Source organism: Mobula birostris, chromosome 5 (genome assembly GCF_030028105.1).
Source record: "Mobula birostris isolate sMobBir1 chromosome 5, sMobBir1.hap1, whole genome shotgun sequence".
NCBI lineage: Eukaryota > Metazoa > Chordata > Chondrichthyes > Myliobatiformes > Myliobatidae > Mobula > Mobula birostris.
In genome coordinates this window covers 96,419,930-96,445,469 of record NC_092374.1, presented here as the reverse complement: position 1 = coordinate 96,445,469, position 25,540 = coordinate 96,419,930, and the positions used below count along the sequence as shown (strand labels likewise).

At 45.4% G+C, this 25,540-nt stretch overlaps 1 protein-coding gene across 9 annotated transcripts in view; it reads right to left on the bottom strand.

The window, feature by feature from the left end:
* The window catches only part of LOC140197905 (proteasome subunit beta type-6-like), an 83,776-nt gene extending 58,633 nt beyond the window's left edge, over positions 1-25,143 (bottom strand). For 6 of the 9 annotated variants that reach the window (XM_072258491.1, XM_072258493.1, XM_072258495.1 and 3 more), the window contains exons 1-5: positions 24,271-25,143; positions 19,192-19,254; positions 12,782-12,911; positions 7,734-7,818; positions 1,543-1,627 (exon numbers count right to left, since the gene is read on the bottom strand). In XM_072258491.1, coding sequence (XP_072114592.1) covers positions 1,543-1,627; positions 7,734-7,818; positions 12,782-12,911; positions 19,192-19,254; positions 24,271-24,337 — 430 coding nt within the window. In that variant the 5' untranslated portion in view covers positions 24,338-25,143. Of the gene's footprint in view, positions 1-1,542; positions 1,628-4,484; positions 4,610-7,733; positions 7,819-12,781; positions 12,912-19,191; positions 19,255-24,270 lie in introns of those variants that run through there. The other 3 variants (XM_072258492.1, XM_072258494.1, XM_072258496.1) reach the window with 3 other exon arrangements.
* Positions 25,144-25,540: the final 397 nt, after the last annotated feature.

Here is a 25,540-nt window from a genome sequence, read left to right as displayed (position 1 = left end):
AAGATTTCGAGCATCTGGTGGGGCAACTTGAATGCACAGGAATGCAAGCAGCTGCTGAGAGTGGTGGACTCTGCCCAATACATACATCCCTCCTCACCATCGCTAGTACCTGCAGGAGGCACTGCCTCAAGCAGGCAAAGTCCATCACCAAGGATCTCCCACCATCCCAGCCATGTCATCTTCCTGCCGCTCCCATCGGTACAGAAACCTGAAGTCCCACACCACCAGGTTCAGAAACACCTACTTCCCTTCAACCATTCAGTTCTTGAACCAACTAGCACAACCCTAATCATCACAATTTAGCAACACTATGACCACTTTGCACCAAAAATGGACTTCTGTTTTATTTTAATTGTGCTCTCTCCTCAAAATGGTGTATGCCTACATGATGTTTTTCTTGTTGCAATATGCCTGTAGTGCTGCTGCCAAGCAAGCTTTTTGTTGTGCCGTACTTGTGCCGTGACAATCAAGGTAGCATTGACGTCGAACCCCTGGAAGAAGATCAATAAGGTGCATGAAGAAGCACATCAGAGAGGAACCCTTACCCTGCCTCAGCAATGGATCACCACGGACCACATTCTCAACATCAGAGAGGAACCCTTACCCTACCTCAGCAATGGATCACCACGGACCACATTCTCAACATGCAAAATTGTTTAATGTCATTTCCAGTGTTCAAGAGTAACAGCGAATGAAATTATTGTTACTCCGGATCTGATGCAGTGCAAAAAATCTACAGTAAGATAAAGACCACAATAAAGATAAATACATAAGATAGCTTATACACATAGATTGATTGTACATCCATAAAGCTTCACTAGACACAGGAGTGTCTGTACATGAGATGACTGACAGGAAACTATAAAGTAGTGGTGGTTGGGAGTGTGATATGATGGGTTAGTGGGCAGAGGTGTTGATTAGCTTTACTAACTGTTTTTGAGTCTGGTGGTCCTGGCATGGATGTTACCTAGCCCCCTCTCTGATGGGAGCAGGGCAAACAGTCTATGAGCAGGGTGGGTGGAAACATTCAAGATGTTACTGGCCCTTTCCAGCACCTTTCTGAATATACTGCATGTTGTTGATGGAAGGTAGGCTGGTACCTTGCACTACCAAAGACAGGTCTCTGATTATAGTTTTGCACTTTTTCCTCACTGTTTTGTGCAATCCATTCTGTAACCTATGTACCAATGTACCTGCAGTGCTGCTGCAAGGCTTCCATTGTACCTGCAGCACCGTACTTCTGCACACGATAAAACACTCAACTTAAAGGTGGACGTTGGCCCGAAACGTCGACTGTTTACTGTACTCTTTTCTCTGGATGTTGCTTGACCTACTGAGTTCCTCCAGCATTTTGTTCTGGATTTCCAGCATCTGCAGAATCTCTTGTGTTTATTGTTGACTTAAGGACATGTCTGTGTTTGTCTGTGTGTGTCTCTGTTTGTCTGTCCATGTGTTAGTCTGTGTCTCTGTGTGTGTGTGAGTCTTGTTTCTCTCACGGTTGGAGAGGGGACGGGGGGAACATTGTTCCAAAGTACAAGTTACCTTCAGCTCTCTTTTCCATCACAGCCTCCTCCTTGGACCGCCAGCCCGTCTCCCCTGAAAACCTGCGCACCTGGTTCTTCCTCTGCTGGAGAAATGCAAACAGACGGCAGGTTTTTAGCACACACTCACAGAGTGAGGGGCAAACCTGAGAGACAGTGATGATACCCACCACGCTGAGGCTGGTGCAGGGTGGAAACTGTGTCACAGAGACCACTGGAGCCAGCCTGGTGTTACCATCCTACCTCTCCCACTACCCACTGACTCCTCACATTCCAGCAGTCTCTCCCATCAGATTCCATCAGCCCCCACCTATCCCTTCCCAGTCGCTATTCCCACTCTCCCATCTCACCTGGATCCACCCATCAGCTGCCAACCCTTCCTCTTTACCACTGTATACCAGCTATCTCCCCCTATATTCTTGGTTCCATTGCTTTAACTAGTTTTATTACTTTAACAGACTCCACCCCTTAGCTGCAAACACCTTTTCATACAATTATAGTAATACTATACTGCTATTGTCTAAAAAGGATCATTGTGGTGCGGGAGGGGTCTGATTGAAACCTATCAAACATTGAAATGCCTAGATAGAGTGGGCATGGAGAGGATGTTTCCTGTAGAGAGGGAGCCTAGGACCAGAGGGCAGTCTCAAAATAGAAGATGTCCATTTAGAACAGAAATTACTTCAGCCAGAGAGTAGTGAATCTGTGAAATTCATTGCAACAAGACAGCTGAGGAGGACAAGTCATTGGGTGTATTTAAAGCAGAGGTTGATGGGTTCTTGATTAGTAAGGCTGTCAAAGGAAGGCAGTTGACAGGGATAATAAATCAGGCATGATGGAATGGCAGAGCAGACTCAATGGGCCAAATGGACTAATTCTGCTTCTATGTCTTATGATCAACATAATTCGCCACATGCATTAGGAATTTACTGTGGTGTGTTGGACTGGGCACGACAAGCAACATTCAACAATTATAAAGAAAGAAGAATTATATAAAATATAAAGTCCGAGGTTAAATTGCATACATAAATAAAATGTGCATAAATATTAGCCAGTATTTACAAAGTAAATTGCTTTATAAAAAGTGGTTTAAAGTGTGTACAGTGCAGTGGGGGCGGGGTAATAGAGAGGGATGGTTGGGGGCTGCTAGAATGGTTGATCAGATTAACTGCCTGGGATGCATAATGTTTTTGTTTTAATAGCCCTGTAGTGTTTTTCAGAAAGGAGCTTTTGGAAAAAAGACAAAACCTCTGTTGATACAGTTTATCAGGAGGTCAGTGCTATTCTTGTCAAGGGATTGAACAGCCTTTTCAATATCATTACTCTATCTTTCAGTCCTGATGAAGAGCCTTGACCTGAAACGTCGACCATCCATCTCCCCACTCACCCCCACGGATGATGCCTGTTCCCCTGAGCTCCTCCAGTTCCTTTACCTGTTGCTTCAGATTCCAGCAGCTGCAATATCTGGTGCTTCCATTGTTTGCCACCTGAAGAGCAGGCCCCTCAGCTCCAACAGGAGGTCTATCGCCTCACTGTCACCCTCTGTGCACAGAATGCAAGCCTTACGTTCCCAGTGCATTGACTGGGGATTAGCACCAAGAGAGGGCTGCCACAGTTAGAGAGGATCCCTTCAACACTTCAACCCTCCAGAACCTGGGAGTCTTTGGGGCAGCACTAAAGTGTTGTCTGTTGCTGTCTGTACGGAGTTCCATATAACCATATAACAATTACAGCACGGAAACAGGCCATCTCGGCCCTTCTAGTCCGTGCTGAACTCTTACTCTCACCTCGTCCCACCGACCTGCACTCAGCCCATAACCCTCCATTCCTTTCCTGTCCATATAGCTGTCCAATTTAACCTTAAACGACAACATCGAACCTGCCTCAACCATTTCTGCTGGAAGCTCGTTCCACACAGCCACGACTCTCTGAGTAAAGAAGTTCCCCCTCATGTTACCCCTAAACTTTTGCCCTTTAACTCTCAACTCATGCCCTCTTGTTTGAATCTCCCCCACTCTCAATGGAAAAAGCCTATCCACGTCTACTCTATCTATCCCCCTCATAATTTTAAATACCTCTATCAAGTCCCCCCTCAACCTTCTATGCTCCAAAGATTAAAGACCTAACTTGTTCAACCTTTCTCTGTACTTAGGAGATGAAACCCAGGCAACATTCTAGTAAATCTCTGTACTCTCTCTATTTTGTTGACATCTTTCCTATAATTCGGTGACCAGAACTGTACACAATACTCCAAATTTGGCCTCACCAATGCCTCATACAATTTCAACATTACATCTCAACTCCTATACTCAATGCTCTGATTAATAAAGGCCAGCACACCAAAAGCTTTCTTCACCACCCCATCCACATGAGATTCCACCTTCAGGGAACTATGCACCATTATTCCTAGATCCCTCTGTTCTACATGCAGAGTTCATATGTTCTCTGCATGTTCCTCTGTGGCTTCCTCTGTGTGCTCCAGTTTCCTCCCACGTTCAAACAATGTATTGGTTAGTAGATTAATTAGTCACATGGGTGTAATGGGGCACCACAGGCTCATTGGCCAGAAGGGTCTGTTACCATGGTGATCTCTAAATATAAATAAACTTTGGGGCGGCATGGTCACTTCATGGTGAGCGTAACACTAACTCAGTGCCAGTGACCCAGGTTCAATTCCTGCCTCTGGCTGTGAGGAGTTTGTACGTTCTCCCCATGGCTGCGTGGGTTTCCTCCGGGTGCTCCGGTTTCCTCACACATCACAGAAACATACAAGTTAAGGTTAGTGTTACGTACCCCGTAACTGGGTTGCCAAACCAGCAGAAATGGACCACTTAGTTGGAGTCTGGATTACTGGAACTAAGAAAGTTTTATTAAAGAAATAAGTAACACAGTACTCTAATCGTAAGGATATAAATGCAACAGGTTAGCAGTGATAAAACACACCTGTACACAGAACTAGGGTAATAGGAATCAGACAAGCTCTATTGCAGTCTAGGGGTAAAATGATCAGTCTCAAGTGACACAGAGTTCAGTTCAGCTTAGTACAGTTCGCAGTAATCGCTGTTGTGCTGTTGGAGAGAGAGAGAGAGAGAGAGAGAAGGATGATATGCAAATCGGATTCAGACAGACCTTGATGTTCTCCGCAGTTAGCTTTCGGGCGAACCCTTTTAATGTCTTCTGTGGTCACCGACTGTGACCCCTCCATTCCGGATACAACCGTTCTTCCGCGGTGAACCCAGCACCCAGGCAAGGGTGGACACACACACCAGGTTCCCGCCGATTGTACCTTTTCACCCTGTGCATCTATGGTCGGTTCCCGCGACCAGACCTCCAAACTCTCACCAACTTGTGGGGGCACACTGCTTTTCTAGGGTCTCGTTATCTCGTGATCTCGTGGTGTCTCGTGCCTTAGCGAACCTGTTCCTTTTATCCCCCTGCTGGGGTATCGCCTGTCCATCAAACTTCAAACAGTTCAGGTTCAAAGCAACCAGTCTGTCAATACTCGGACTGGTGTCTCTTTTCGTTAATCTCTCTCCTCTCTCATTAACATTTTGAATGTTTCTCCATTTGTCTCTCTTATCTCTCTCATCAGCATCTATCTTCTGATAACTTGGTTTTTCGTCACATTAGTGATATTGTGGGCCTGGTATGTTGGCACTGGAGGTGCGGCAACACTTGCGGGCTGCCCTCACTGATTTGATTTGATGCGAGTGATGCAGTTCACTCTATTATTTTGATGTACATGTGACAAATAAAGCTAATCTAATCTTGAGTCTCAGACTCTCAATAATAAAGTTATGCTGAAGAGTTACAAAGAAGGCACGACAGCGGCTATATTTCATTAGGAGTGTGAGGAGGTCTGGTTTGTCAGCAAAGACACTTGCAAATTTCTACAGAGGAGCACTCTAACTGGTGGCCTCACCATCTGGTATGGGTGGGGTAGGCCACTGCACAGGATCGGGAAAAGCTGCAGAGGGTCATAGACTCAGACAGTTCCATCGTGGGCACTAGCGCCCCCCCCACCATCGAGGACACCTCATCCATCACTAAGGACCCTCACCATCCAAGACATGCCTCTTCTCATTATTACCATCAGGGAGGAGCTACAGGAGCCCAAAGACACACACTCAACGTCTTAAGAACAGCCTCTTCCCCTCCACCACCAGATTTTTGAGCAGTCCACGAACACTACCTCACTATTTTGCTCTCTTTCTTTGCACTAACTTTTTAAAAATATTTTCATTACATATTTTATTGCTTTACTTAAGAGATAAAGCACCTTCTGTTCCAATGAACTGCACCGCCCAAACTCACCTTTTAACCCTAGCCTAATCACAGGACAATTCACAATGACTGATTAACTGCTAGCTGGTACATATTTGGACTGTGAGAGGAAACCAGAGCACCTGGAGGAAACCTACACAGTTCACAGGGAGAACATGCAAACTTCTTAAAGACAGCATCGGAATTGAACTTTGAACTCCAGAACACCCAAGCTGTAACAGTGTTGCTCCAACTGCTAACTGGCACCCAAGTTATTGCATCTTATAGTGAATTTTTTTCTATACTGCCGCCACCAAACAACAAATTTCACAACATACATGATAATAAACCTGAATCTTTTCATTTTTGGAAAATCTGCAATGAAAGTAAAGGTACTTAGTTAGGTAGCTCTGTTTAATTTGGACAACTCTACCTGTACCTTGAGGTTAACTACAGAATACCGTGGTTATGTAAGAGTTAATTCAATGGACTAGCAAGTACAGTAGATTCTGGTTAATTAAGCCAACCGTTAATCAGGACACCTACTTATTTGGGCAACTTTTAAAGAACTAAAACTAATTGAGAAAATACCTGGGATTCCTTTCGCCGATTTGGGACACTATCCCACTTAATTGGGACAGGAGATCTTGGCTGAAAAGTTTCAACTAGGGTCAGCGCATGCACTGTGTGACTGTTAGACACTACACCATGCATAAAGCAGTTTTGAAATAGCATCAGTGCATGTGTTGGTGTTCAAAAAACAGTGATTTTTGTCACTGATAGTTGGCGAGAAATAAGCACCAAGATAATTCAGAGCCGTTTTGCGTACTGCGGTTTCAAGCATCCTGGCTTGGAGATGCCAGGAATGGCTGGGAGTGAAAATGAAATGATTTTGCTACTTCAACAAAAGTTAGGTACTATGAAGAAATTGAAGGCATCAATAATCCTCTTGAATGTTACAATGCAAATGAAGATTTCAATGCCATCATGAAAACCACTCTTTGAAACCAGTCCATTATCTGCACTTGGTGTCTGTGCTGATTTTGTTCATTTACAATGCGGCAGAGATCACTGGATGAATTCCTCTGTCAGTAACTATTAAGAACTAGGACACAGTTTTACAGTACTGTAGTAGCATTAGTAGTGTTCTAATTTGTTGTGTATTTCCTTTAAATACATAATTTGTTACTCAGTTAAATAACAGTTTGTCTTTTTTCTATCTTTTTAACTATTTCAATGAAACCTGCTCATTGGGGACCTGCTTAATTGGGCAAAAATGTGCTGGTCCCAATGTGTCCCAGTTAACCAGAAGCCACTGGATTCCCATTCCACTGATTTCAGCAACTTTCAACATCTGTAATTAAATTTAAATACTGGATCTTTTTTTTAAATCTCAGAGAAGGGAAATGGAGCAGTGGTAAAATTTACCTATAAAGTGCTCCAAATGGTGTGCATCTCTCACAGCCTCTGACAACTAAGTCCAACTCCTGGCCTTCACGTGTGGCTTAACTACTAGGCATGATGGAACTGCTTCTACAGACAAGAGAAAAGGGCCAAGGTAGACCATTGGCACCTCAAAACCAGTTGATTCAGGCAGGAGGGGCTCGTCAGCTTTGGACGGCAGCCCGCCTCGGAGAAGGAAAACTCTGATTTTAAACTTCCACTGCCTTGTGGCCATACCCACCCATGGGAAAGGCTTCGGGAGTAAACCCCAAGGAAGAAATCCGGAGCTGGGCAACTTCACTCTGGCAATCTCTGCGACGACACTGGTGCCAAGCTGTATCAGCACTTGCCCTTCCCTTGGACTACATCGGTGATGTGGAGAGGGAGAACCCGCTGGCTGGGCAGCAGCCGGTTCTTCACATCTTCCTGCCCCTGGGATTGATAGCTGCCTACCATCAATGACAAATTAGTTCTAAAGTCTCTCACCTCTGTCTGTGATCGCTGTCTGGTCTCATCCCACTGGGGAAACTTTTCCTCTGATGTCTGTTTACAATGGTTTTCCAAGTCCATTCTGCTTGGGCGGGGGAGAGAAGGAAGGAACCAGTTAGAAAATGCAGAAGTGGAATTTTTCTCTATATTAAAATAAACTTTATTCATAATACAAAATAATTTATAAGAATAAATCTCTTTCATTCTTACATCTATAGTCAATGCTTTCGGTAGTGTTCTACTACCTTCCTTGAAACAAAGGAGGACTGTTGCCACTCCTGTGCCTCCCTGGGGAGGTTCACTACTATAACTATGGAGAGGCTTCCTCACCCAACCCAACCTCTCCCAGTACAAATGCAGAAGCCCACACTGTGGTCCTTCTCCACCTTGCACCAAGCTTCAGTGCGTCCCTCAGCACATACTCCTGCGGCATGGAATGGGCCAGCTGGCAGCATTCCTCTGTGGACATCTTTGATGTGCCAGCAGACCAGAGGGCGTCCTTCACTGAATTGATGCTCTGCCACCAGCACTCGATGTCCGTCTGTCTCTGTGTGTTTTGTGTCTTTTGTGTGTGTGTGTGTGCGCGCGCCTGTCCATCATAGGGTCGTCAGACATGCTGCTGCTCAAGATGAACTGTGACACAGGCCCTTGCTTCTTTCTCCTCACTCTCTTCGCCAACCCGCAGTTGACAAAAAGGTAAGCAGTTGTCTTGTCCCCATTACAGTCATCCTGCTGCAGGGATGATGGTCTGGGCACACAGGAAGGACCCGACTGGCAGAGACAGAAATGTCAAGCATTCAGAGTGGCAGTCCAGCTCACACACCACCCCATCTCCGTCTCCCACCTGAGTTGCCCCTTCCTCCCCCTTCACAGGGCATCCACCTCTTCATACAGGTGGTCCTGCTTTAATCCAACTGTTATGGTCCTAAGAAACTTTCTTTCCAGTCCTGAAGAAGAGTCTTGGCCTGAAACACTGACTGTTCGTTCGTTTCCACAGATGCTGCCTGACCTGCTGAGCTCCTCCAGCATTTTGTGTGTGCCTCCTGTTAGAAAGAATCACGTCATAAAAACAACACTGTCAATGAGGAAAAAGGGAATTTGAGGCTAGAGCAGGGGTTCCCAACTTTTTTTATGCCATGGAACCCTACTATAAACTGAAGGATCCATGGACCTCAGCTTGGGAACCCCAGGGCTAGAGAGTTTCAGACCTGTAACACCAAAGCTATTTTTCTGCAGGAGTTTCAAAAGATTAAAGATTAGTTTTAATCGTCACACGTACATCAAAACATACGCTGAAATGTGGTAATGTCCAACACAGTCCGAGGATGTGCAGGGGGCAGCCGCAAGTGTTGTCACGCTTCTAGTGTTGACATGGCGTGCCCACGACTCACTAACCCTAACCCATACGTCTTTTTGGATTGTAGGGGGAAACCGGAGCACGCAACGGAAATCCATGCAATCACAGGGAGAACATACAGACAGTGGCAAGAAATAGTCATAGTCATACTTTATTGATCCCGGGGGAAATTGGTTTTCGTTACAGTTGCACCATAAATAATAAATAGTAATAGAACCATAAATAGTTAAATGGTAGTATGTAAATTATGCCAGTAAATTATGAAATAAGTCCAGGACCAGCCTATTGGCTCAGGGTGTCTGACCTTCCAAGGGAGGAGTTGTAAAGTTTGATGGCCACAGGCAGGAATGACTTCCTATGACGCTCTGTGTTGCATCTCGGTGGAATGAGTCTCTGGCTGAATGTACTCCTGTGCCCAACCAGTCCATTATGTAGTGGATGGGAGACATTGTCCAAGATGGCATGCAACTTAGACACCACCATGAGAGAGTCCAGTTCCATCCCCACAACATCACTGGCCTTACGGATGAGTTTGTTGATTCTGTTGGTGTCTGCTACCCTCAGCCTGTTGCCCTAGCACACAACAGCAAATATGACAGCACTGGCCACCATAGACTCGTAGAACATCCTCAGCATCGTCCGGCAGATGTTAAAGGACCTCAGTCTCCTCAGGAAATAGAGACGGCTCTGACCCTTCTTGTAGACAGCCTCAGTATTCCTTGACCAGTCCAGTTTATTGTCAATTCGTATCCCCAGGTATTTGTAATCCTCCACCATGTCCACACTCACCCCCTGGATGGAAACAGGGGTCACCGGTACCTTAGCTCTCCTCAGGTCTACCACCAGCTCCTTAGTCTCTTTCACAATAAGCTGCAGATAATTCTGCTCACACCATGTGACAAAGTTTCCTACCGTGGCCCTGTACTCAGCCTCATCTCCCTTGCTGATGCATCCAACTATGGCAGAGTCATCAGAAAACTTCTGAAGGTGACAAGACTCTGTGCAGTAGTTGAAATCCGAGGTGTAAATGGTGAAGAGAAAGTCGCTGGCACTATAAAGAATTACATTAACCCTACATTACTGCACTATCCTGGTGTATTTACAAGCTTATATATTTTATTATTGCAAGTTAAAAATACCTAAAATATGTATCCCAAAATGGAAACCTGTAGAACAAGATGGTGTCATCGTGAGATGTGGTGACACATCTAGAGATGTGCATGACCCCTGAGATTAGATACCGATAAAGAATGCTTTCCAAGGCGGAGGAGCAACACGTCTGCATAGCCTCCAACCTGATAGCATGAATATAATTTTCTCCTTCTGGGAAACAAATTTCAACACCTCTTCCTCTATTCCCCACTCTGACCCTTTACCTCTTTTCACCTGCCTATTACTTCCCCCTGGGTCCCCTCCTCCTTCTCTTTCTCCAATGATCCACTCTCCTCTCCTATCCTATCAGATTCCTTAATCGTCAGCCCTTGACCTTCCCCACCCATCTGGCTTCACCCATCACCAGCTAGCCTCCTTCCCCTCTCCCTCCTTTTTATTCTGGCATCTTCCCCCTTCCTTCTCAGTCCTGCTGAAGGGTCTCAGCCTGAAACGTCGACTGTTTATTCATTTCCATAGATGCTGCCTGACCTGCTGAGCTCCTCCAGTGTTGTGTGTGTGTTGCAGTCCAAAGCAACGTTTTGAAAACTTAGTGTGAGTACCGGACAACAGTCTGGAGAGTAGGTAATAGTGAAAAACATGTTTGTCTGAAGATGATTCTGCAGGTGCAAATACTACCTGCTGCTTACAGTCCTAAGGTAAATAGCCCCGAAGAGTATAAAAAGGGGCAATTTCTTTGCGTAAGTTGGAAGCTTCACTTAGGCTGGGCCGCAACGAGACAGAGAGAGAGGGGAAGGCTGCTGTGCTTCCCTCCAACAGTTTATTGTCTGGTGTGGCTTAGTGATTGGTTGATAAGTATTTAACTCTTTTACGACATTAGTAATCATGTTTCTACTGTTTTTTATACTTTATATAACTGTAATTAGGGTGGTGGAGATACATCTCTACCAAAAAAGGTCTAATGCACTCCTCCCCTCCGCTAGCCTGCAGGTCACCCTCAGGCAAGGTATAGCACCTGCTTAGCCCCCTGATCAGGGTCATGTGAAGCCATGGGAGCAGGTGGTGGATGGCCCGTATGAGCAGCTGGTGCAGATCACAGGTCCTGGTTATGTGACCACTGATGACAGGCAGACAGTCTCTGATGGATTGACAGTGGCTGGGATGCTGACTATAGCTCAGTGTTTAACATATTCATTCCTATAGATCTGATCGAAAAGATCCAGAACTTGGGCCTCTGTAGCTCCCTCTGCAAATGGATCCTCGCTTCCTAACCAGAAGACCATAACCTGTGCAGATCGGAAATAACATCTCCACCTCACTGACAATCAACACTGACACACCTCAGGGGTGTGTGCTTAGCCCACTGCTCTCCTCTCTATACCTATGACTGTGTGGCTATACACAACTTAAATGCCACCTATAAATTTGCTGACGATTCACTATTGTTGGTAGAATTTCTGATGGTGACAAGAAGTTGTATGTGGGTGAGATAGATCAGCTAGTTGAGTGGTGCTGCAGCAACAATCTTGCACTCAACATCAGTAAGACCAAAAAGCTGATTGTGGACTTCAGAAAAGGTAAGATCAGAGAGTACACGCCAGTCCTCAGAGGGATCAGAAGTGGAAAGAGTGAGCAATTTCAAGTTCCTGGGTGTCAGTTTCTCTGAGGATCTTACCTGGACCCAACCTATCGATGCAGCAACAAAGAAGGCAAGACAGCGGCTATGTTTCATTAGGAGTTTGAGATTTGGTTTGTTACCTAAAACACTCTCAAATTTCTACAGGTGTACAGTGGAGAGCATTCTAGCTGGCTGTGTCATTTGTCTGGTATCGGGGACGGGGCGGGGGCTACTGCGCAGGATCAAAATAAGCTGCAGAGAGTCATAAACTTAGTCAGTTCCATCACGGGCACCAGCCTCCATAGTAACCAGGACATCTTCAAGGAGCAGTGTCTCAAAAAGGCGGCGTCCATCATTAAGGACTCCCATCACCCAGGACATGCCCTCTTTTCATTGTTACCATCAGGAAGGAGGTACAGCAGCCTGAAGACACGCACTCAATGATTCAAGAACAGCTTCTTCCCCTCTGCCATCAGATTTCTGAATGGACATTAAACCCATGAACACAACCACGCTACTTTTTAATTTCTATTTCTGAACTACTTATTTAAATATTTCATGTACACAATATATGTAGATTTACTGTAATTCATAATTTTTTTCTATTATGTATTGTGATGTACTGCTGCCACAAAGACAACAAATTCATGACATACGCTAGTGATATTAAACCTGATTCTGATCACCTGTCTTACAAAGACAATGCCCAGAAAAACGCAATAGCCGGCTACCTCAGTAAAAATTCACCAGACACAATCACAGTCATGGAGACCTGCATCATACGACATGGTATGTGGTACATAATGATGATGATGATGATAACTGTAAGACAGTAATTCCTTGTAACCTTTAACACATATGTAGTGCCTGCTTTGTTTGCGGATAGTTGCTGCTGGATCAGATAAGAACAATGGGCAAATTTTTAAATATGTTAGCTGCAGGACGAAGGCTGGATCTCACCTTTGTCGGCAGAGTTTCCGGTCGAGCCTCCGGCTCTGCTCATCTTCCTCCTCCTGCAGCCGCCTCGCCACCGTAAGGTTCACCCGCACTTGCTGGGCCTTCAGCCTGTTGGTTGCAAGGTGCTCCTCAACTGCAAGAATAAGCACAGGAGCTGATTAAATGAAGATGGATTTATCAAGCCTCAGCGTTACATCCTTGCATTTATATTCTAGAGGACTACAACATAAAACCAAGAAGGTAGTGTTCAGACTTTATAAGGCACTGGTGAGACCGCACTTGGAGTATTGCGAGCAGTTTTGGGCACCTTCTGTAAGAGAGGATGTGCTGGCATTGGAGAGGGTTCAGAGGTGGTTCACAAGAATGATCCTGGGAATGAAAGGGTTAATACGAGGAACATACGAGTCTGTACTCTGAGTTTAGAAGAATGGGGAGAGGGGGACCTCAAATATTGAAAGGCCTACATTTTCATGGCAAATATACCATGTGGAGGGGTGGCAGGTTGTATGGGGTGTCTAGGGGGCGGGTAGCACCTTTGGTGAAGGGGCAGCACCTTTGGTGAAGGGGCTTGTCATGTCCAATCTGGGGCAGCTCACTCACCTTTGGTCTCTAATGAACACTCAGCTCTCACCTGTGGCTCCAAGTTGCTGACTGCATGTGGCAGCCTCAGTCAGGTGAGGGTAGCCAACACCCTCATACCCCGCTGAGATAGGGACATGCCTGTCCCAGTACTCAGCGCCAGCTCCAGCGGACTGGGCAGATGAGATCTACGGTGAGATCCAACAGCCAGGAAGGTGGTCCTGCAGCGTCCCATGGAGAGCGAAGGGCATGACAAGGCACAGAAGATGCCCTGCAACCAAGGAAGACCCCAGTTCATGACGCTTCTTCGTACCACTGGATCCAGACTTCCAAGGTTGAGAGAGTGGAACTGCCGCAGTGCAACGGCAGGTTCCGTCATCGTCGGACACGATGGACAACCACCTCGTACCATGGGTATGTGTGCTTGTGATAATAAATACAGAACATGACACAGCACAGGCTTGTGCCGACATTCTAACCTACTCCAGGACCAAACCTTTCTACATAGACCCCCATTTTTCTAACACCCATATGCCTACCTAAGAGTTTCTTAAATGTCCCTAACATATTTACCTCCCCCAGCCCTGGCAGGGCATTCTATGCTCCCACCACTCTGTGTAAAAAAAACTTACCTCTGACAATCCCCCTCTATTTACCTCCAAACACCTTAAAAGGTATCCTCTTGTATTACCCTTAAGTGGCAGGGTGGAGATACGTCACTACTAAAGGAGGTGTAAGGCACTCCTTCCCTCCACTAGCCTGCAGGTCACCACTAGGCAAAATGTAGCACCTGATTTACCCCCGATCAGGGTCAGGTGAAGCCATGGGAGTAGGAGATGGGTGGTCGTACGAGCAGCCGATGCAGATCACAAGTCCTGGTTATGCGACCACTGACACCAGGGAGACAGTCTCTGAAGAGTATCAATAATGGCTGGGTTCACCTGTCTTGTAAAGACACTGCCAGAAGGCGGCAACGGAAAGAACAATAGTGGTCATAGACCATGATCACCCACCTCATTCCACACATAAGGATGATGATGATGTATTAGCCATTTCTGCCCTGGGAAAAAGTCTGTGAATATCCACTTGATCTATGCCTCTTATCATCTTGTACACCTCTTTCAAACCACCTCTCATCCTCCTCTCCAGAGCTCGCTCAGTCTATGCTCATCAGACATGCTCTCTAATCCAGGCAGCATCCTGGAAAATCTCCTTTACACCCTCTCTCAAGCTTCCACATCCCTCCTATAATGAGACGACCAGAACTGAACACCATAAACTTGAACCTGAAGACACGGTAGCATAGAGGGTAGTGCGAGCTATTACAGCTGGGAGAGTCGGAGTTCAATTCTGGCACTGGCTGTATGGAGTTTGCACGTTCTCTCGGTGAGCACCTAGGTCCCCCCACGTTCCAGAGACGTATGATTAGTCGGTTTATCGGTCATTCTGAATTGTCCTGTGATTAGGCTCGGGTTGCTGGACTCGTTGGACTGGAAAAGCCTGTTCTACACTGTTTCTCTAAACACCTCTGGAGGCAGAGTGATAAAAATGTAAAGTGTAGTAATGTTTCTTGACCATCTCAAACTCCCAGTCCAGATGCCAGCATCTCCCCTATCCGTCCCTCCCAGTATCTCGCATGTCCCAATGGGAGCAGGCCAACCATAATCTCTCTGCACAGGGCAGATTCCTCTTCCTGGAAATCCCTAAGTTCAAGGTCAGACATGGACACAGACTAAGAGAGGTCAAATACAAAAGTATACACACACATTAGCATGAGAAGATTTCTATAGGTCAAAAGTCGATTTTAGTGTCACATACACAAGTGTACCTCCTCCAAGAGGACCACAACCTTGCTGAGGTTTGGAGGCTTGCCTGCCTCAATGGCCCGGAGAGCTATGTTGACTGGAGTCGGGTCTTTGTGCTTTTACTCTTGGTAGGGTCTCTCATGCCAAACAGGTCAAAGGGTTGAGGCCAGACTAAGAGTGGTCCACCAGTCTTCCAGGTTCAAGAGTTCAGCTCAAGGCTAACAACCCTGACTGGTCAAAAACATTTTTACGGAAACAGAAATAAAGATTCCTCTTACATCCAAGTGTGACGGTATTCCTGAGCGCCCATGCAAGAGTTGCATGGCTGACAGTAGTGAAAAATGAGGAGCTACTGACATGATGAAGGAAGCCCTGACCACTACCAGGGGTGGAGGAGCTTCATTGCTGCCCTGAACGCCAGCGGTGTAACAGGCAGTAAGTATGCACAGACATGTACGTACAGGATGTACAGGTGCAAGGAAACCCCAACCTGCAGCAGCATCACAGTTTAATGATGCCATGTGCTTTGTGCCTTCGATAGAGCATTAAACACAGAACAGTACTGTGCTGGACGGGCTGTTCCATCACGGGCACGTACAGTAGCATCAGTGAAGGGTCTAAGCATTCTTCAAGAGAGTGAATCCACAGAAGGTGTTTGATCCGGACAGTAAGCCAGGCGAGTACTAAAGGACCAACTAACTGGCTGAGGTATTTACAGATACAGCGGATCCTGCTAACTGGGATACATCGAGACCAGTACATTTTGGCTCTGCTAAGTGGCTGCCCCAATTAGCCAAAGTTTCACAGAGATAGTTAAAAAGTTTTATTTTTTAAAAAAACTTTAACTGTAACAAATCGTGTAGTTAAATGAAAAACAATTAGAACACTACCAATACTACTACCATACTATAAAATTGTATTAATTCCTAATAGTTATCGACAGAGGAATTTATCCAGTGTACGCTGCCATGTTATTTTGATTGATTGTAAATGAACAAAGTCAGCACAGACACCTAGTGCAGATAACGGACTGCCTTCATACAATGCATTCAACTACTGCATCCTCCAAATCTTCATTTTCATTGTAACATTCAAAGATGATTGTCAACTCCTTCAAATTCTTCATAGCTCCTAACTTGAAATAGTGAAATTCTTTCATTTTCACTCCTGGCTATTTCTGGCATCTCCAAGCCTGAATGCTTGAAGCCACAGTGAGCAAAACAGCTCTAAATTGTCTTACTGCTTATTACTCACCAACGATCAGCAACAAAAATCACTGCTTTCTGAAAACAAAACGCACAAATGACGTTATTTTAAAACTGCTTGCTCTAAGCTCAGTGTCGTGTCAAACAGCCATGCATGGGGACGTGACTGACGCTAGTTAGCAACTGTCAGCAAGTCTCCTGTCCCAATTAAGCAACGTTGTGTCACGAATAAACTAAGGAAGCCCAGCTATTTTCTCCATTAGTTTTTGATGTTTAAGAGTTGTCCCAAATAAGCAGCTGCTCCTTTTAACCAAAGGCCCAATTAAGTGGAATTCCCTGTACATTCAATGTCTAGCTTTCACAGTCTAAGGTACAAACGTGTGCTTATAGAGCACTACAGTATAGAAACAGGCCCTTTGGCCCATCTAGACCACACCAAACTGTTATTTTGCTTAGTCCCATCGACCTGAACCTGGACCATAGCCCTCCATACGCCTCCCATCAATTTGAATGTGCAGAAACACAAGAAGCTGCAGGAGCTTTGGACTCAATTGCAGTCAACAACATGAGCTGCAATGTAAAAAACTGACAAAATTGAAAAGGGTGAATACAGAACTGGAGGTGTTATAATTGAATGCGCCTTCAAATATATTCATCTACCTTATTCCATATACTGATGTATACGGAATAAGGTAGATGAACTTGCAGCACAGTTGCAGATTGGCGGGTATGATGTTGTAGGCATCATTGAGTCATGACTGAAAGAAGAACAGAACTGGGAGCTCGATGTCCAAGGGTACACAATGTATCAGAAGGAGAGGCAGGAAGGCAGAAGGGTTTGGCATTGCTCTGTTGGCAAAAAAACTGAAATCAAATCATTAGGAAGGTGTTGAATCTTTGTGGATAAAACTAAGCAATTGCAAGGGTAACAAGACCCTGATGGGAGTTTTATACAGACCCCCAAACAATAGTAAGGATATGGCCTACAAATTACAACAGGGCATAGAAAATGCATGTCAAACAGGCAATGTTACAATAGTCACGGAGAACTTTGATATACAGGTAGATTGAGGAAATCAGATTGATGCTGGATTCCTGGAGGTGAAATTTCTGGAGTGCCTACGAGATGGCTTTTTAGAGCAGCTCGTGGCTGTGTTCACTAGGGGTTCACCTATTCTGCATTGGGCATTGTGCAATGAACCAGAATTGATAAGAGAGCACAAGATAAAAGAACCCTAGGGGAAAATTTACTCTGAAATTTGAGAAGAAGCAGCTAAAGTCAGATGTTATCAGTGTCACAGTGGAGTAAAGGGCATTACAGAGACATGAGAGAGAAGATGGCCAGAATTGATTGGACACAGCCTCAGAATAGAGTGGAGTCCTTTTAGAACAGAAATGAGGTGGAATTTCATTAGCCAGAGAGGGGTGAATCTGTGATATTCTTGCATACAGGCAGCCGTGGAGTCCAAGTCTTTATGTATATTTAAGGAAGAGGTTGATAGATTCTCGATCGGTCAGGGCATGCAGGGATATGGAGAGAAGGCAGGAGATTGGGGCTGAGAGGAAAATTGGATCAGCCATGATGCAATGGTGAAGCAGACTTGATGGGCCAAATGACCTAATTCTGCTCCTATAGCTTATTGTCTCATGGTCTTATGGATTCAACCCAATAACATCACAACTAGAAACATCTTCAGATCAATGAGCAACTATGAGGATCAACCAAGTACGGCGCCCACACCAAGGTGAAGCTGTAGCAGAGCTGTGTTCTGTCCACACTCTTCTACGGGTCAGAATGCTGGCGCATGACAGAGAGCCACCTTGCCAAGCTGTTGTCGTTCCACACCATGAGCCTCTGGAACAATAAAGATCTCCAACCATACCCTATTCTTTCTGTGTCACCAAGAGGACATGGCCACAATCATCATGAGGAAACCTTGGAGATGGATTGGGCACATAATGAAAAGAGAGGCCCACTCTATCAACAAGACAGCACTTCATTGGACCCCTGAAGGGCAAAGGAAACATGGGAGATGAAAGACAAATTGGCACCCTAACACAGAGGCAGAAATGAGGACCCTGAACCACACCTGGGGCACAATAGAGAAGATGGCCAAGGACGGATAGAGATGGAGGACCTTCATGGCTGCTCTAAACCACAGCAGCATTACAGGCAGTAACTAACTAACAATACCATCACGGGCACAACCCTCTCCACCAACGGTGGTATCTGCAGGAGGTGTTGCATCAAGAAAGCAATATCTAAAGATTCCCACCATGCAGTTGTGCCATCTTCTCACAGCTACCATCGGGCAGGAAGTGCCAAAGCCTGAAGTTCTACACCACCAGGTTCAAGAACAGCTATTTTCCTTACACCAATCAGTCCTTGAATCAATCAGCACAACACTAATCACTACAGTTTAGAGTCATTGAGCAACACAGAACAGGAACAAGCCCTTCGTCCCACCTAGCCTGTGCTGAGCTGTTACTCTGCCTAGTCCCAACGACCTGCACCCAGACCATATCCCTCCACACCCTTCCCACACAGTTACCTACGCAAACTTCTCTTCAATCTCACAAACAAACCTTCATCCACCACTTCATGCCACATTCACACCACGCTGTGAGTGAAGAAGCTCCCCCTCATATTCCCCACAAATACTTCAACTTTCATCCTTAACCCATGACCTTGAGTTCTAGCCTCACTCAACTTTGACAGTATCTCCCAAACCTCTGACCTCAGCATTATATGTGCAGCCTCATGAGAATGCGAGAACACATGGGTGCATGCGCGCAGAAACACACACACACTCACAATACTCACCTTCCTGCTCCTGTAAAACGTGCGCAACCGTCTGGTCTTCCAGAATCTGGAACTTCTGACAAACTGCAGAGAAGATATGGGGGAGAGAGAGACTGAGAGAGAGAGTGTCAGGAAATATCTCTAAGGAGGGTTGCACTGGAAACAACCATTCCAGCCCCAGGCAACATCTCTCAGTCAATACACATGCTCTCTCCCCAGATCACCACACAACCCACTATTCTGCTAACTCATAGAGAGTGAGTACCTGATATCCAAATACAGTTCTGGATGGCATCCGCCCTTGTAATGAGTGAGAGATATTTTATCATAGATTCTCTCCAGCTCTTTCCCGCTCTTCCTCTGTGACCTCCTCCAACCCTCCGAGGTCTCGGCTTTCCCTCAATTCTGGCTTCACAGCCCAGTATTATCCACTACTGGGACAGCCATAACTTGATAGAACACGTACTGAGATACTGTGAATAGCTTTTGTTCATGTGCCATCGAGTCAGATAGACCATATTACAGCACAGTATAGGCCCTTTGCTCCACAATGTTGTGCTGCTGTTTTAAGATACTCCAGATCCATCGAACCCTTCTTTCCAATAAAATCCTACATTTTTCGTTTGTCCATGTGCATATCTAAATGTCCCTAATGTATCTGCCTCTACAACCACCTCCAGCAGTGTGTTCTAGGCACCTGCCACTCTCCGCATAAACAACCTACCACTCTTACCACTAACATACCCCCCCCCAAATACTTTCCTCCAATCACCTTAAAATGATGTCCCCTCGTATTAGCCATTTTCACCCTGGTTAAGAGTCTCTGGCTGTCCACTCGACCTATTTTATCATCTTAAGTCGCTTCTCATCCTCCTGTACTCCAAAGAAAAAAGCCCTAGCTTTCTCAACCTATCCTCATAAAACATTCTCTCTAATCTAGACAGAATACTGGTACATTTCCTCTGCATCCTCTCCAATGATTCTTATTAAGAGGCGACCAGAATCAAATACAATATTCCAAGCATAGTCTAACCGGGGTTTTATAGAGCTGCAATATTACCTCATGGTTCTTAAAGTCAACTAATGAAGGCCACATACCTCTTAACCACCCTATCAACTGGCACGGCAACTTTGAGAGGTCTATGGACTTAAATCCCAAGCTCCCTCTGTTCCTCCACACTACTGAGAATTCTGCCATTAACCCTGTGCTCTGCTGTCAGTTTGACCTTCCAAAGTGAATCACTTCACACTTTTCTGGATTAAGCTCCATCTGCCACTTCTCAGCCCTGTTCTGTATCCTAGCAATGTCCCATTGTAACCTATGACAACCTTCTACACTATCCACAACTCCACCAACCTTCGTGTCATCTGCAAACTTACTAACTAACCCTTCCAGTTCCTCATCCAAGTCATAAAATCACAAAGAGCAGGAGTCCCAGAACAGATCCCTGTGGAATGCCTCTGGTCACTGACCTCCAGGCAGAATACTCTCCATCTACAACCTCTGTCTTTAAGTGTGGGCAAGACAATTCTGAATCCATGCAGCCAAGTTTCCCTGGATCCTATGCCTTCTGACTTTCAGAATGAGCCCACCACGGGGAATCTTGTCAAATGCTATACTAAGATCCATATACATCACTTCCACTGCTGCATCGCTGTCTGGTATTGGGGGGGGTGGGGGAGGTGGGTTCGGCCTCTGCACAGAATCGAAATAAGCTGCAGAAAGTTGTGAACTCAGTCGTCACAATCATGGGCACTAGCCTCCATAACATCCAGGACATCTTCAAGGAGCAATACCTCAAAAAGGCAGCGTCCATCATTAACGACCCCCATCACCCAGGTGATGCCTTGCAACCATATGAGAGGAGATACAAGAACCTGAAGACAAACACTCAATGATTCAGGAGCAGCTTCTTCCCCCCACCAGCAGATTTGTGAATGGACACTGAACCTATGAACACTACCTCACTACTTCTTTGCTGGTGGAACGCAGCAGGCCAGGCAGCATCTAGAGGAAGAAGTATAGTCGACGTTTTGGGCCGAGACCGTTCCTGAAACGTCGTCTGTAGTTCTTCCCATAGATTCTGCCTGGCCTGCTGCGTTCACCAGCATTTTGTGTGTGTTGCTTGGATTTCCAGCATCTGCAGATTTTCTCGTGTTTGCCTCACTACTTCTTTTCCCATTTTGCAGTACTTATCTAATTTAACTTATTTTATATTAAAGGTATCCGTTAGTCTTGCATCTCACAAGAAAGTCTTCACTCTCCAGGGCGCAGGCCTGGACAAGGTTGTATGGAAGACCAGCAGTTGCCCATGCTGCAAGTCTCCCCTCTCCACGCCACCGATGTTGTCCAAGGGAAGGGCAAGGGTCGATACAGCTTGGCACCAGTGTCGTCGCAGAGCAACGTGTGATTAAGTGCCTTGCTCAAGGACACAACATGCTGCCTTGGCTGGGGCTCGAACTCACGACCTTCAGGTCGCTAGTTGAATGCCTTAACCACTTGGCCACATGCCCACATTATATATACTTATTTTATATATATTATTGTGTGTGGGCACGTGGCCAAGTGGTTAAGGCATTGGACTAGCTACCTGAAGGTCGTGAGTTCGAGCCCCAGCCGAGGGAACGTGTTGTGTCCTTGAGCAAGGCACTTAATCACACATTGCTCTGCGACGACACGGGTGCCAAGCTGTATGAGTCCTAATGTCCTTCCCTTGGACAACATTGGTGGCGTGGAGAGGGGAGACTTGCAGCATGGGCAACTGCTGGTCTTCCATACAACTTTGCCCAGGCCTACGCCCTGGAGAATGAAGACTTTCCAGGCGCAGGTCCATGGTCTCGCAAGACTAATGGATGCCTTAAGTTAAAAAATATATTATTGTAAATTTGTTTTTTTATTATGTATTGCATAACAACACGTTTCACAACATATGCCAGAGATATTAAACCTGATTCTGATTCTGCTCTGTCATCATCAATGTGCTTTGTCACATCCTCAAAGAATTCATCAGGCTCATGGAGGCATGGCTTGCTGACTATCCATAATCAGACTATGCTTGGTCTGGTATGGAAACACCAAAGGGAAAACCCTCCCAACCACTGAGCACATCTACATGAAACACTGTCATAGGAAAGCAGTATCCACCAACAGAGATCCCCACCACCCAGGACAGGCTCTCTTCTCATTGCTGCCATCAGGTAGAAGGTACAAGAGCCTCAGGTTCAAGAACAGTTACTATCCCTCCACCATTAGTCTCTTGAACAAAAGAGTATAACTGCACTCATCTGTTGGGATGCCCCCACAACCAATGATCGCACCTTAACGACTTTATCTCATTATCTCATGCTCTCGTTATTTATTGCTAATTATTTATATTTGCATTTGCACAATTTGTTGTCTTCTGGTAGATCTTGTTATAGTCACTGAGTTGCTATAGTTTGCTGAGTATGTTTGCAGGAAAATGAATATTTTGTACATGGTGACTTTGATAATAAAATTTACTTTGAACTTTGCCCAAATGCTCATAAATCGTGTCTGTAGGAATCCTCTCCAATTGTTTGCCCACCACTGATGTAACAGCAAAAAGAAAATCAGAATACAGAACTATAGTGTTACAGTTACAAAGTACAGTGTAGTCAGATAAATTATGTGCAAGGCTCACAACAAGGTGATTGGGAGATCGAAGGTTCATACTCAGTGAACGAGAGCCCATTCAAGTCAACAACTGTCCTGGGCCCAGCACACGTGCAATTACAAAGAGAACACACCAGTGCCTCTACTCCCTTAGCAGTTTGCAGAGACTCAGCATTATACCTAAAACTCTGAAAAACTTCTACATTTGTGTAGTGGAGAGAACATTAACTGACTGCATCACAGTCTGGTGTGGAAACACCAAAGCCCTTGAATGGAAAATCCTACAGAAAGTATTGGATACAGCCCAGTCCATCACGGTAAAACCTCCCCCACTCCTGAGCACATCTCCATGGAGCATTGTCATAGGAAAGTGGCATCCATAATCAGGGACCCCCACCACCCAGGTCAGGCTCTCTTCTCACTGCTGCCATCAGGTAGAATGTACAGGAGCCTCAGGACTCACACCACCAGGTTCAGGAACAGTTACTACCCCTCAACCATCAAGATCTTGAACCAAAGAGGATAACTTCACTCAACTTTGCTTGCCCTGTCATTGAACTGTTCACGCAACCAAAGGACTCACTTTCTAGGACTGGATCTCATGTTCTTGATATTTATTTATTATTTTCCTTTTGTTTTGTGGTTGCAGAGTTTGTTGTTGTTTACGCATTGATTGAACACGGTCTTTCATTCATTCTATTATGGACTTACTGAGTATGCCCACAGGAAAATGAATCTTCAGGGTTGTATACGGTGACATATATGGCCTGATGAAAATATGAGGTGACTAAACATGTGTACTGTAGAATCAGGGTAAAGTCTTAAGTTAACTTTGTGGGTATGTCTTGGTGCCTCATAACACAGGGCTCATCACCCTGAGAGAGCAGTGGAGGCTGCCAGGAGTTTACATTGGCCAAGTATAGTTTGGAGTTATTGTTGTGTTTTCTGGTAGATAATTTTTTTGTAAATATTGACAGCTCTCTTTTTGCTATTTTCACCAATTTTTGTAAGTTGATTTTTGACACACATAATACACTCCCTTGTACAAAACTGCTAAGCAATTCCAGCCACTTTTTTTTTTCTCTTCAGTCATAACCCACATATCTAACACTGACATTGACCACAGCCTGTGTATGAGTGTAACTAAAGTTTATCCTGAGGTTTAGTCGTCGACAGTTCTCTCTCAGAATAAAGCTGGAATTGGAAACAATAGCATAGGAGGTGGCACCGTAGTGTCGCGCTCAGTGACAGGGCTTCAATTCCCACGGCTGTGTGTGAGAAGCCCTCGATGGCCCTCCCATCCATGTGCTGTACCTATCCAAACTTCTTTTTAAGGTTGCAATCCACTACTTCCACTGGCAGCTCGTTCCACACTCGCACCACCCTCTGACCAAAGGAGTTCCCACTCAGGTTCCCCTAAGTATTTCACCTGTCACCCTTAACCTATGACCTCAAAGTCATCTTACCTTGCTTTACTCGATTTGGTCCCGCCTCTTCATCCGCCACTTCCCTCTGATATCTGACCTCAGTCATCTCCTGGTAGCCTCCACCAAGTTGGCATGTCTTCTAGTGCTCAATGCACTCTTGCAACTTCATGAGGTGGTCCTCAGTAATTTAGTCTTCTCCTCCTAGATTCTGGCAGCTAGTCTACTTGTCAATTGTATCCTAGGGCCACCAGGCAACTCTTTCCGCCAACCAGAAACACTTTCATTGCTTCATGCCAAGTTAAATAAAGCTCTGTCCCTCTGCCACTTCCTCACTTAATGGGTTAATCGGTTGAGTTGATCTGCAACTTCCTGACCAAGAGGCAGGTTTTTAATAGTTACGATAGTTTGGTTAGTCAATGATTTACCTCAGGTACTGGTTAGCCGCACATTTAAACCTTGTTCTTGGCTGTCAGAAATGATCATCACCTCACAACCAACATTTAGTAACTAGTCTCGGTTGTTTAACTAGTTTAGTTTTAAATTAACCCTAACAATTAATCCGCCCCAATAATTTAGTTGTCGCACTTTCATCGGCCAGATACCCCAGTTATCAGCTACTATAACCCATTTCAATAGTTTAAATGATTAGTTATTTGACTGAATTCGGTTCCCTTGGGTTACTGATTAGTTAGGGTTGTTTAATTAGTGAAATACCTTTCAATGATCAATGACAATGAGTTAAAAGGTCAGATTTACTAGTTGAAAGTTCAGGAAATGGTTCCGGGGCTTCGCCCGCGGATTCGGGTCTCCGGCCTGTCCGGGTCTATCCCCGGGGCGAGCTAAACCTATCCCCAGGCCCTGGCTCCGCTCCCAGAACCGCCGCCTCACCTGGTGCCGCGGCCTACCTGTCCTACGGTGCGCAGTGCAGCCCAAACAAATGGGCGAGACGGGCCAATAGGAGGTAGGGGGCGGGATATCCTTCTGATTGACACCTGTCATCGCCCCTGCTGATAACCAGCGGGAACATCTGAAAACGCGATCTTGGTTCCTACAGTCAAACAATACTGTATCTGCAATCCTCAATTAATATTTAATGCCTAAATATTACTATAATTTCTACCCAGTGTTGTTTTTTTTAAATAAAACTTCAATTCTGTGCAAAACCGGTTGGTAGGTTAATTCACTTAGGTTGCATTGCTGGGCGGCGCGACTTGAAAGGGCCTATTCTGCCACTGTACCATGTCTAAATAAATAAACAAACAAACAAACAAGCATTATAATTGCAATCTGGATCCCAACACTCCGATTC